Source organism: Mustelus asterias, unplaced genomic scaffold (genome assembly GCF_964213995.1).
Source record: "Mustelus asterias unplaced genomic scaffold, sMusAst1.hap1.1 HAP1_SCAFFOLD_897, whole genome shotgun sequence".
Taxonomy (NCBI): Eukaryota; Metazoa; Chordata; class Chondrichthyes; order Carcharhiniformes; family Triakidae; genus Mustelus; species Mustelus asterias.
Genome location: NW_027590843.1, coordinates 4,222 through 18,245, shown reverse-complemented (window position 1 = coordinate 18,245; position 14,024 = coordinate 4,222). Strand labels below are relative to the sequence as shown.

General features: G+C 46.6%; 1 protein-coding gene across 1 annotated transcript in view; it reads left to right on the top strand.

The window, feature by feature from the left end:
• LOC144487583 (uncharacterized) overlaps positions 1-13,653 on the top strand; it is a 69,083-nt gene extending 55,430 nt beyond the window's left edge. The window contains exons 78-86 of the mRNA XM_078205668.1: positions 708-743; positions 892-927; positions 1,459-1,515; positions 2,361-2,396; positions 2,545-2,580; positions 4,029-4,064; positions 4,213-4,248; positions 8,808-8,883; positions 11,138-13,653. Of these exons, the coding sequence (XP_078061794.1) occupies positions 708-743; positions 892-927; positions 1,459-1,515; positions 2,361-2,396; positions 2,545-2,580; positions 4,029-4,064; positions 4,213-4,248; positions 8,808-8,883; positions 11,138-11,270 (482 nt within the window). The 3' untranslated portion in view covers positions 11,271-13,653. The remainder of the gene's footprint in view (positions 1-707; positions 744-891; positions 928-1,458; positions 1,516-2,360; positions 2,397-2,544; positions 2,581-4,028; positions 4,065-4,212; positions 4,249-8,807; positions 8,884-11,137) is intronic.
• Positions 13,654-14,024: the final 371 nt, after the last annotated feature.

Here is a 14,024-nt window from a genome sequence, read left to right as displayed (position 1 = left end):
CCAAAACAGCAAAGAGTGTTTGTTTGTAGCGATGTGCCCTGGTTCCAGAATTTCCCACCAAGGGAAACAATTTAATCCTCTCCACCCTATCACTTCCCTCAGAATTTTGAACACCTCAAACAATCCATCCCGCAACGTTCTTTGTTCCAAGGAAAATAACCCCAGCCTATCCAATCTCTCCGTGCAGCTACACGTTTCCAGCTCTGGCAACGTTCTTGTAAACCTCCTCTGCACTCTCGCCAGAGTAATTACATCCTTCCTGTAATGTGATGCCCGAACTGCACACAATACTCCAGTTGTGGCCTCACCAGTGTTTTATACAATTCCAACATTATATCCTTACTTTTATATTCCATACCTGTGCCAATGAAGAGGAACATTCTATAAACCTTCTTTACAGCGTTGTCTACTTGAACTGCTGCCTTTTGGGGGTGTGCACTTGGACGAAGGATATGTTGATAGGATGAGATGTAGACGGGTGGGAGGAGGCTCAAGTTGGGCATAAACACGAGCACAGAGCAGTTGGGCCGAATGGCCTCTTTCTGAGCCGTAAATCCTCTGTAATTTGATATAAAATTCTATCTGGAGCTGTCACCTGTCCAGGTGCTGAGTGTCGGGGCGTTTGCAGTGGGATTGGAATCATTGCAATCCATTCGGATATCGGAACGTGTGGTCTGGAATCTGAAATCCTGTTCCCTCTGTTTCAGACTCTGTGGAGAATGAGAGTGAGCCTGATACTAAAGGTATTTATCCCGATCTTTCAACAATACATTACCCTTACAGATTTCAATCTCATTAAAACAGGAGGGACAGTTTTCAAACCATTCTGATAACTGGACACAGAGACTTTCCTCTGATTGGTGAACTGAAATTCTGTTCTTTCTATTGCAGATTCTTTAGAGAGAGCCAGTCACTCTGGGAAACAAGGTATCTATATTATGATGATACAGTGAAGGAATATATTTTAGTCATGTGTCTGTGCGGGATGTTTCTGGCAGTCCCTTACATTTTATCGGAGCCTTTCTGTCGACAACTAGCATCCTGTATTGTTGCTGCAGCAGTATAATTGCTTCATCTGAAGTAATGCTGTTCTTGGTGTTCCCCTGGGATTTTGCAGAGTGGGGCTTGATTGGGAAGATTGACAGATGTGGTCATGTGATGGGATGAAGCTGGGTTTACACAGAGAATTCATGCCGAGATTCTGCTTTTGAGTTAAGAGAGAGCAGTGTCTCTCTTTTCCCCACTCTGAAGTCTGGAGACTGGGAGCTGTCAGGGACTAGACTTGCATTTCTGAAGTTTTGCTACTTTGAGGATATATCCTTCTCTGGAAACTGCTGTCTGGATCTCTGTCCAGAAGTGTCAAAAAGCTGGAAACTGCACATCATGCAAGGACTTTTTAATTGTGATCATTTCACACTCATTCCCCATTTTCTCACCAAAAACTGGTTTTCATTTCAGATTCCAATGAAATTGCCAAAAAGAAAATCAAAGAGATTGTTTCGACAGAAGATGCTGGTTTGTAGATCTCTGTGTGTGGGGGGATACTGTGCTAATATGTGGGAGCTGCCTCCGTGAGGATTAACCAAGTCTTTATTGAAATGATGTCAAATAGACGTGGAGTCGGGGATGAGGAGCAGAATGGGGAGCAAACTGGTTCCAAAACAGCAAGGAGTGTTTGTTTGCAGCGATGTGCCCTGGCTCCAGAATTTCCCACCAAGGGAAACAATTTAATCCTGTCCACTCTCTCGCTTCCCTCAGAGTTTTGAACACCTCAATCAATCCATCCCGCAACGTTCTTTGTTCCAAGGAAAATAACCCCAGCCTATCCAATCTCTCCCCATAGCTACACGTTTCCAGCCCTGGCAACGTTCTTGTAAACCTCCTCTGCACTCTCTCCAGCGCAATTACATCCTGTAATGTGGTGACCAGAACTGCACACAATACTCCAATTGTGGCCTCACCAGTGTTTCATACAATTCCAACATTATATCCTTACTTTTATATTCTATACCTGTGCCAATGAAGGGGAACATTCCATAAACCTTCTGTACAGCCTTGTCTACTTGAACTGCTGCCTCGAGGGAATGTGCACTTGGATGAAGGATATGTTGATAGGATGAGACGTAGACGGGTGGGAGGAGGCTCAAGTTGGACATAAACACTAGCACAGAGCTGTTGGGCTGAATGGCCTGTTTCTGAGCAGTAAATCCTCTGCAATTAGATATAAAATTCTATCTGGAGCTGTCACCTGTCCAGGTGCTGAGTGTGGGGGTGTTTGCAGTGGGATTGGGATCATTGCAATCCATTCGGATATCGGAACGTGTGGTCTGGGATCTGAAATCCTGTTCCCCCTGTTTCAGACTCTGTGGAGAATGAGAGTGAGCCGGATACTAAAGGTATTTATCCCAATCTTTCAACAATACGTCACCCTTACAGATTTCAATCTCATTAAAACGGGAGGGAGAGTTTTCAAACCATTCTGATAACTGGACACAGAGGCTTTCCTCTGATTGGTGAACTGAAATTCTGTTCTTCCTATTTCAGATTCTTTAGAAAGAGCCAGTCACTCAGGAATTCTAGGTATCTATATTATGACAATACTATACAGTGAAGAAATATATTTTAGTCATGTGTCTGTGCGGGATGTTTCTGGCAGTCCCTTACATTTTATCTGAGCCTTTCTGTTGACAACTAGCATCCTGTATTGTTGCTGCAGCAGTATAATTGCTTCATCTGAAGTAATGCTGTTCTTGGTGTTCCCGTGGGATTTTGCAGAGTGGAGCTTGATTGGAATGATTGACAGATGTGGTCATGTGATGGGATGAAGCTGGGTTTACACAGAGAATTCCAGTAGAGATTCTGCTTTTGAGTTAAGAGAGAGCAGTGTCTCTCTTTTCCCCACTCTGAGGTCTGGAGACTGGGAGCTGTCAAGAGACTAGACTTGCATTTCTGAAGTTTTGCTACTTTGAGGATATATCCTTCTCTGGAAACTGCTGTCTGGATCTCTGTCCAGAAGTGATAAAAAGCTGGAAACCTTGCATCAAGCGAGGACTTTTCAACTGTGAACATTTCACACTCATTCCCCATTTTCTCACCAAAAAACGGTTTTCATTTCAGATTCCAATGAAATTGCCAAAAGGAAAAGCAAAGAGATTGTTTTGACAGAAGATGCTGGCTTGTAGGTCTCTCTATGTGGGTGGATTATTAACTGCGCTAATATATGGGAGCTGGCTCCATGAGGATTAACAAAGTCTTTCTTGAAATGATGTCAAATAGACATGGAGTCTGGGACGAGGAGCAGAATGGGGAGCAAACTGGTTCCAAACACCAAATAGTCTTTGTTTGCAGCTATGTGCCCTGGTTCCAGAATTTCCCACCAAGGGAAACAATTTAATCCTCTCCACTCTATCGCTGCCCCTCAGAATTTTGAACACCTCAATCAATCCATCCCGCAACGTTCTTTGTTCCAAGGAAAGTAACCCCAGCCTATCCAATCTCTCCGTGCAGCTACACGTTTCCAGCCCTGGCAATGTTCTTGTAAACCTCCTCTGCACTCTCTCCAGAGTAATTACATCCTTCCTGTAATGTGGTGACCAGAACTGCACACAATACTCCAGTTGTGGCCTCACCAGTGTTTTATACAATTCTAACATTATATCCGTACTTTTATATTCTATACCTGTGCCAATGAAGAGGAACATTCTATAAACCTTCTGTACAGCCTTGTCTACTTGAACTGCTGCCTCTAGCGAGTGTGCACTTGGACGAAGGATATGTTGATAGGGTGAGATGTAGACGGGTGGGAGGAGGCTCAAGTTGGGCATAAAGACTAGCACAGAGCAGTTGGGCCGAATGGCCTCTTTTTGAGCAGTAAATCCTCCGCAATTAGATATAAAATTCTATCTGGAGCTGTCACCTGTCCAGGTGCTGAGTTTGGGGGTGTTTGCTGTGGGATTGGGATCATTGCAATCCATTCGGATATCGGAACGTGTGGTCTGGGATCTGAAATCCTGTTCCCTCTGTTTCAGACTCTGTGGAGAATGAGAGTGAGCCTGATACTAAAGGTATTTATCCCGATCTTCCAACAATACGTCACCCTTACAGATTTCAATCTCATTAAAACGGGAGGGAGAGTTTTCAAACCATTCTGATCACTGGACACAGAGGCTTTCCTCTGATTGGTGAACTGAAATTCTGTTCTTTCTATTCCAGATTCTTTAGAAAGAGCCAGTCACTCTGGGAAACAAGGTATTGATATTTATATTTTAATATCTCCCCATTTCTAACAATCATTTTAAATTCTTTCTGGCGGATGTGGGCATCGCTTGCTGGGCCAGTGTTTGTTGCCCATTCCCAACTGCCCTTGGACTGAGTGTCTTCGCCATCGACAATTGCAATTTAATCACTAACTCTGCATGGCTCCACCTGGTCTACACTAATAGTTACTCAGAAAAAGTTACAACAATTAAAACCTTCTCTAACTTTTGAGTAACTATGGTTAACACCCAGACCAATCCCCCCCAGGGGACTCACCACACCCTCGATTACCACCCCCTCCCCCCATCGTTTGCCCACCACCCCAAACCTCGCACCCCCTCAGTAATCCCACCGACCTGCGGACCTGACCACTGCCAACCTTCACTGATCAAAGCCCTCTGTCAATTATTATCATTGGAAATGGGAGGAGCAAACAGCCAGGAAGACAGCGAGTGGATCCTTTGATATCTTGATGAATTCACGTGCATATTCAAAGAATCGTAGAATCCCTACAGTGCAGAAGGAGGCCATTCGGCCCATCGAGTCTGCACCAACTACAATCTCACCCAGGCCCTATCCCCGTAACCCCACATATTTATCCTGCTAATCCCCCTGACACGAGGGGCAATTTAGCATGGCCAATCCACCTAACCTGCACATCTTTGGAGTGTGGGAGGTAACTGGAGCACCCGGAGGAAACCCACGCAGACACGGGGAGAACGTGCAAACTCCACAGAGACAGTGACACGAGGCTGGAATATTCCTCCGTGATATTTGAAAAAAGTAAAAGTATCTTTATTAGTCACAAGTAAGGCTTACATTAACACTGCAATGAAGTTACTGTGAAATTCCCCGAAATTCGCCACACTCTGGCACCCGTTCGGGTCAATGCACCCTAACCAGCGCATCTTACAGAATGTGGGAGGAAACTGGAGCACCCGGAGGAAACCCACACAGACACGGGGAGAATGTGCAAACTCCACACAGTGACCCAAACCGGGAATCGAACCCGGGTCCCTGGTGCTGTGAGGCAGCAGCGCTGCGCCACCTGAACTTACATTCACTGGTAACTCATTCCTCCTTCCACCAACTCCTCTTCCCATTCCAACATTCCCCTTTCCACCTCTTTATCCCTGGAGGACTTCTGTAATCAACATCCTCAAATCCAACAGCTGAGCTGGCTCCGTCCGGGCCAGACAATCCAGTGATCGTGAAGGGGATCCCAGGGTAAGGGTTTGTGCTGGGCCGTTGCTCGCAGGCCTGCCTGGTGACCAGCTGGGGGCAGCACAAACTGGGAGTGGAGGCTGGGCCTTTGTGGCAGTGTCTCAGAGGATATTCGGCCAAGGGGTGCAGTACCTTTCTCGCTCTGAACCTTCTAAGGAAGGTTTAGCAATGTCGACCATTCCTTGATTTGATGGATTGTTAATTTGATTTTTAAATGGGGCTAAAATGCTGTCTGCATTTTAAAGGTTTCTGAGTTCTGGTCCGAGACCCAACATCTGCCTCCCAGCTGCTCCTGACACCATTGCCTTTGAAAATATAAAACCAGCAAAGAGAGGAATGTCAATAAGACGGAGTTTTGTTTAATGACTGGAGAGGGAAGGAGAGAACATGTGTAGCCAAGAACTCTCCCAGATACAGGATTCATTAATCACGAAGCCAGGACCCAGTGTGGGGCGGTGTCGAGAAGTTCAGTGCAAGAATCAGGAAGCAGAGTCCCTGTACTGGAGCAGGAGACTGGATCAACCACCCAGACCCCGCTTCCCCACACCCCCATTCACCCAGCCCTCTCACCCAGCCCCCAGCCCACACACAGCTTGCCCCCCCCCCCCCCCCTCAGCCAGCCCTGACGTTTAAATCTATCTGTTAAGACCATAAGACCATAAGACATAGGAGCGGAAGTAAGGCCATTCGGCCCATCGAGTCCACTCCACCATTCAATCATGGTTGATTTCAACTCCATTTACCCGCTCTCTCCCCATAGCCCTTTATTCCTCGAGAAATCAAGAATTTATCAATTTCTGTCTTGAAGACGCTCAACGTCTCGGCCTCCACAGCCCTCTGTGGCAATGAATTCCACAGACCCACCACTCTCTGGCTGAAGAAATTTCTCCTCATCTCTGTTCTAAAGTGACTCCCTTTTATTCTAAGGCTGTGCCCCCGCGTCCTAGTCTCCCCTGTTAATGGAAACAACTTCCCTACGTCCATCCTATCTAAGCCGTTCATTATCTTGTAAGTTTCTATCAGATCTCCCCTCAACCTCCTAAACTCCAATGAATATAATCCCACGATCCTCAGACGTTCATCGTATGTCAGGCCTACCATTCCTGGGATCATCCGTGTGAATCTCCGCTGGACCCGCTCCAGTGCCAGTATGTCCTTCCTGAGGTGTGGGGCCCAAAATTGCTCACAGTACTCCAAATGGGGCCTAACCAGTGCTTTATAAAGCCTCAGAAGTACATCCCTGCTTTTGTATTCCAAGCCTCTTGAGATAAATGACAACATTACATTTGCTTTCTTAATTACGGACTCAACCTGCAAGTTTACCTTTAGAGAATCCTGGACTAGGACTCCCAAGTCCCTTTGCACTTTAGCATTATGAATTTTGTCACCGTTTAGAAAATAGTCCATGCCTCTATTCTTTTTTCCAAAGTGTACGACCTCGCACTTGCCCACGTTGAATTTCATCAGCCACTTCTTGGACCACTCTCCTAAACTGTCTAAATCTTTCTGCAGCCTCCCCACCTCCTCAATACTACCTGCCCCTCCACCTATCTTTGTATCATCGGCAAACTTGGCCAGAATGCTCCCAGTCCCGTCATCTAGATCGTTAATATATAAAGAGAACAGCTGTGGCCCCAACACTGAACCCTGCGGGACACCACTTGTCACCGGTTGCCATTCTGAGAAAGAACCTTTTATCCCAACTCTCTGCCTTCTGTCTGACAGCCAATCGTCAATCCATGTTAGTACCTTGCCTCGAATACCATGGGCCCTTATTTTACTCAGCAGTCTCCCGTGAGGCACCTTGTCAAAGGCCTTTTGGAAGTCAAGATAGATAACATCCATTGGCTCTCCTTGGTCTAACCTATTTGTTATCTCTTCAAAGAACTCTAACAGGTTTGTCAGGCACGACCTCCCCTTACTAAATCCATGCTGACTTGTCTTAATCCGACCCTGCACTTCCAAGAATTTAGAAATCTCATCCTTAACGATGGATTCTAGAATTTTGCCAACAACTGAGGTTAGGCTAATTGGCCTATAATTTTCCATCTTTTTTCTTGTTCCCTTCTTGAACAGTGGGGTTACAACAGCGATTTTCCAATCCTCTGGGACTTTCCCTGACTCCAGTGACTTTTGAAAGATCATAACTAACGCCTCCACTATTTCTTCAGCTATCTCCTTTAGAACTCTAGGATGTAGCCCATCTGGGCCCGGAGATTTATCAATTTTCAGACCTTTTAGTTTCTCTAGCACTTTCTCCTTTGTGATGGCAACCATATTCAACTCTGCCCCCTGACTTTCCTGAATTGTTGGGATATTACTCATGTCTTCTACTGTGAAGACTGACGCAAAGTACTTATTAAGTTCCTCAGCTATTTCCTTGTCTCCCATCACTAGATTACCAGCGTCATTTTGGAGCGGCCCAATGTCTACTTTTGCCTCCCGTTTGTTTTTAATGTATTTAAAGAAACTTTTACTATCATTCCTAATGTTACTGGCTAGCCTACCTTCATATTTGATCCTCTCCTTCCTTATTTCTCTCTTTGTTATCCTCTGTTTGTTTTTATAGCCTTCCCAATCTTCTGACTTCCCACTACTCTTTGCCACATTATAGGCTCTCTCTTTTGCCTTGATGCATTCCCTGACTTCCTTTGTCAGCCATGGCTGCCTAATCCCCCCTCTGATAACCTTTCTTTTGTTTGGGATGAACCTCTGCACTGTGTCCTCAATTACTCCCAGAAACTCCTGCCATTGCTGTTCTACTGTCTTTCCCACTAGGCTCTGCTTCCAGTCGATTTTTGTCAGTTCCTCCCTCATGCGCCTGTAATTACCTTTATTTAACTGTAGAACCTTCACATCTGATTCTGCCTTCCTTCTTTCAAATTGCAGACTGAATTCTACCATATTATGATCACTGCTTCCTAAGTGTTCCCTTACTTTAAGATCTTTTATCACGTCTGGCTCATTACATAACACTAAGTCCAACAGCACCAGCTTTCTCTCAAAGTCTAATTTTCTTTTCTAGTTTCATCTGAAGCCAATGGCAGCAACGGAAAAGTTTTGTAAACTTTACCTTCTTTCAAAACACCAATGGGTTCAATGGATTGGCCATGGGAAATGTGTGGGGTTCTGGGGATAGGGTGAAGGGTAGGGTCTGGGTAAGGTATGCTGTCAGAGAGTCAGTGCAGGCTCGATGGGCTGAATGGCCCGTGTGTACTGTAGGGATTCTATAATAGGATTTAATTTTGATAACATTCTGACACTCTCGAGTTCCACAATGATTATTTTCCTTATATTCCTGTAATTATTCCCACCTTTCATTCCAGGTCCATTCCTCATGAAGCAGGAAGCAAATTCTGTTGTGAAAAGGTCCAGGAGATCGGTCCGTGAATATTACGAAAGGTCACTCGCTGGCTCTTACCTCACTGGCTCTGACCTCACTGGCTCTGACCTCACTGGCTCTGACCTCGCTGGCTCTGACCTCACTGGCTCTGACCTCACTGGCTCTGACCTCGCTGGCTCTGACCTCACTGGCTCTGACCTCGCTGGCTCTGACCTCACTGGCTCTGACCTCGCTGGCTCAGAGTTTGTTCACAATGTTGTGTCTTCACTGCTTTGTGTTCAGGGCTCCTCTCTGACAAAACTCAAACTTCTTTCACTAAATATTCCTTCCATTTCACTCCATTCTTAAAGTTAAAAGTCAATTTGCAGAGCTGTTAAAAAAACTACCAATTTCTAAAATATTAGATAGTGAGTGGGTTGCCAATGAAGATGTGCGGCGCTGCTGCCTCACAGCACCAGGGACCCGGGTTCAATTCCAGCCTCGGGTCACTGTCTGTGTGGAGTTTGCACGTTCTCCCCATGTCTGCGTGGGTTTCCTCCGGGTGCTCCGGTTTCTTCCCACAGTCCAAAGATGTGTAGGTTAGGGGGATTGGCCGTGCTAAATTGCCCCTTCATCTCCCTAGATGTGTAGTTTAGGGGGATTAGCAGAGTAAATGCGCAGGGTTACAGGGTTAGGGTGGGGATTGGGCCTCAGGAGGATACTCTTTCGGAGACTCAGTGCAGCCTCGATGGGCTGAATGGCCCCTTCTGCCCTGTCGGGATTCTATGACATGAATTGTGCTCCTGTATACAGCAGGAGACTCTTGTTTCCCCCAGTGTACCGTTCCAATGGCTGCCACGCACTCCTGGCTGCCCCTGCCGTGCTGCTGGGCAGTGTGTGGGTATGAACATGCTCCAAGGCTATCCTTGGATACTGGGAGCTTTGTGGAACGCTTACTTTGGCTTTGTCCCAGGGAACGCTGCCCTGCTCACCTCGAGAATGTCTCTGATCACATCCCAAAAACGTGCGGCCCAAATGTCTCGCGTTGAGGTTGCAGCAGCTTGTTTATTGGCCGTGCCAGGTTGCTGTTGGCAGCGGGAGTCAGTGAGATCAGAATGGTTTGGGCACTGCCATTGAAAACACAATACCGCACCTCTCTGTTTTGGCTCAAACTCTGAATGCTACAGTCACTGTCTAAAACACACACGGCCCATATTCACACTGTAATGCCATATCTGAGATAGATTCTCACCGCCTGCCACTTACTCGGCTGAATAATTTGTTGTGTCAGTGTTTTGGAGATACAGCATTCAGTAGTGACTATAGGTGAAAAGGTTGCAGACACTCCTCCCACCCCCCGCCCCCCCATCCTCACATTCACCCACCCACGCTCACACCCCCCCCACACCCACCCATCACCCCCCATGCTCAAACCCCTCCACCCACCCATCACCCAACCCCACACCCACCCATCACCCAGCCCACCCACGCTCACAACCCCCCACCCACCCATCACCCAACCCCACACCCACCCATCACCCACGCTCACACCCTCCACCCGCCCATCACCCACCTCAGACTCCCCCCACCCTCTCACTCCCCCCTGCCTAGCCCCCCAGACTCTCTTCTCCACCCCCGCACCCGGCCACCCCCTCCCCCACACCTTGCCTATCCCCCCCCCTCCCCCCCACCCCACCTCCTGCTCACTTCCAGATCCTCCCATTTATGAAATAATTGAACCCTGTGGACAACCTCCTGAAGCAGCTGTCCCTCCGGCTCTGGGGAAATCTCAGGCTAATTCGAGGAACAGGGAATGGGGGTAGCATGGGGGACTCGGACTGATTGGCTCACTCTACAGAGAGCCAGCATGGAGTCACTGGGCCAAAGGGCCTCGTTCTCTGCCATGGTAGCTCTGATATTCTCCCAGTTTACCAGCACCGGGCAAAGTGGGGGGGACTGTAGCTATAATTCACCAACAGCTCATTTTCCTAAACTTGTTGAATGTTCTTGAAGGACAAGGTTATCAGGAGAGGGGTTTGAACTCAACACCTTCTGAAACTGAGACAAAAACGTTACCCCCAGAACAGCAACTCAGACCTTCTGAGTATTTATTTATGAAAATACTTCATTATCCGTTCAACTCTTTCCCCCAGCTGGACTCAGACCAGGCCGAGAGACAGGGAACAAGTTCATCTCTGAGATCTGAGTTCATGTTCACTCTGTCAGCCTGTCCAAAGCAGAGTCTGGCTCTCAGAGAATTAAACGTGTAGCCTTCATTTTATTTTGCAAACCGAAGTGTAACATAACTCTGATGTGAATCTGTTTTCATTCTAGGCACCGTGAATTTTATTACAAGACACCTTATGAAAAACGTAAGGAGATATGCGAGTCCTACTATCCCTGTGACTACCTGGCAAACAGAATTGGATTCCAAAATGCCTACGTACAATACTTTGGATATTATTAATAATAAACCCTCGGACTGTAAGCACCATTAACATCACCGACCCTTACACCGCACAAAATCGGACAAAGTGAATCAGACTGCGACATTGGCAATGTTGGTCAAAAACTTGGAATGTTTCTGTGGAGTGTTTTAATTTAGTTCTGCTGGTTGTAACTTGGCTCATTTGAACCTCAATGTGCCGCAGAATAGGGGCAAGAATCATAGAAATAGAAGCAAGAGGAGGCCATTCGGCCCTTCGAGCCTGCTCCCCCATTCATTACGATCATGGCTGATCATCCAACTCAGTAGCCTGGTCCCAGCTTCCCTTCCCCCCCATATCCTTTGAGCTTAGTCCTTCCATGAAGATCTCACCACATAACTCCATTAATTCTCCCTATCTGAAACATGTTTAATTCTCTCTAAAAACCCCCTCTCCGTTCCTGCTAACTTATTCCCCAATGAGTTCCACAGATTTATTCCCCATCATTAGCTCATGTCACCCGGAATTCGAGGCATTCTGCATGAACCTGGTTCTCTGAGACCTCTCCAGGTCCTCGACGTGATGGATTTTATTCCCCAAATCCCGTTGCCCCCGTTGCAACTTTAATGTTTATTAAAATGCTGCTAGTTTCTCTAATAGATGGAGAGAACGGAAAGGTTAGACCCACGGCTCTGGCCAGACTTACCTCATTGTTCTTGCAGTGTCACCTTTCCTGTGGCCCCGCAGCAGCTCTTTCCCTCCAGGGATCTGGCTTCAAGTCCAGTCAAAGATATCTCAGGCTGCCTCCCGAGGTCCACGTGAAATGACTTTGGCCGGTCTGAGCTTGGCGACTCACAGGAATGGACTTCCGACACTGTCCCAACATTGGCACCAGCACTCCAGGGACACAGGGCGGGCTATACCTTAGAAGACGTGTTTCTGAAAGTGGAACTGACACATTATTAGAGAGAGAGTAGAGGCAGCTTCCATCATGTCCCTGGCCCACTGATGCTCAATACCAACACTGGGTATTCGAAATGGAAAAGATTCTCTACCCCTGTTAAAACATCCTTCACATCAAAATATTATTCTTCCCGCAAACCCCAACATTTAAAAATGAATGGCAAAAATCTCCAGCCCACCGACCAGAAACGGAGCTGGTTCTTGGTGCTGGAGGAGGGGTTGAATGAGGTATCATTCTGTACAAATCGACCCTAATGGGCAAAAAGAGATCCAAAGCAAAGCGAGTGCTTTGAGGGGCAGCCTGTTTGAGTCACTGTGGATGTATTGTGTGCGGTGTGGCAGTCTGCACTCTGGGCAGTGTGCTGTTACCCAGTTAATGTCAGCATGGAGGGGAGGGGGGGGGGGGGAGGCTGTGATTGACCCAGTGTTCCATTATCACACCCTTCCTATCAAACCCCTTTAGCTACCTTATTAAAGAAAATAAACTGATCAACCACTGTTAAAATTGCAGCCAAAAGACCTTCACATATGCAATTAATCTGTGCAATATCATCAAACCAATACAAGCATTTATGCAATAATATTACATAGGCTGAAATCCTTACACCGGTGTGATTTGTCAGTGATGGAATGAGCTGGGTCTCTGTCGCACTGTCCCACCATGTCTCTCATATCAATATTAATGTTTACTTTTGTCGAAAGGCACAAATGTACTATAATTTAAACACCTAAAGACACTTGATTCCTCCACTCCCCACGTCTGAATATCGACGGTATAGCTGTATCAGAGCTGACATTTGTTTGGAGTTTGCAAATTAATTCCTTAGAACGCTGCTGTCAATTGTCTCCGCATTGTGGAAGGGAATGGAATCCTCGGACAAGGAGAATTTGAAGGTTAATTTAACACTAATGCTGCCACGGACTTTTAAATCACTTTTGTCCCAGTTCAGTAGAAATTAAATTGAGTGAAGTTTCAGAACTTTTTCTCCCCGGTCAAAAATCCAAGATCCAGGACGGCAGAAAGATGAACATTCCCGACCCTTTCGAAAAGAAGCTAAATGTACAACAGGGCGGGATTATCGCTGCGTCGTCAAAGCCCAAGGACAGATTCCCATCATAAAGGGCGCAGCAATTTGGAGAATGAATCACTGAACTTTGGGGAAATGTTGAATAAAAATGTCCTGCATTCTGGAGATGTTCCAACAACGCGTGGAGGAGTGAGACCGTCTCAGTTAAATGATTAGCTGTCTGGGGACGGGGTGAGGAAGCCCAATGTTGGGGGAGGTATACAGTGTCTTTAGTTAAACTCTTTCACACAATGCCAAGATTGCTTTGTGCACCTGCTGAATATACTGTCCTCAGTTAATTGCAATTTATTTTCTTATTTTTGAAGCTAAAATCCTCTAGTTTCTGATGTCTGTATATGACAATAATAATAAAAATGAAACGTAATCGACCTATTTCTGGATGGTTTGTTTCAGTGGCTGAGTGTGTGTTTGGTGTGGCCATCGACAAGTTTCCACCGCGAGTTCCCACCAAAACCACCTTCACAGCGACCCAGTGTCACCTCGCGTAACTCCCGACTCTGCATCCAACCCATTCCGAACCCCCCTGCCCGCCATTCTGAACCCCCCCCACCCTGAACCCCCTCAACCCGTCATCCTGAACCCACCACCCTGAATCCCCCTGAACCCCTCATTCTGAACCCCCCATTCTAAAATTCACCTCCGACCCACCATCCTGAACCCCCCACAACTCCCCATTCTGAACCCCCTCAACCCAGTGTGGTTTTATCAAACGGAAATCATGTTTAACCAATTTACCAGATTTCT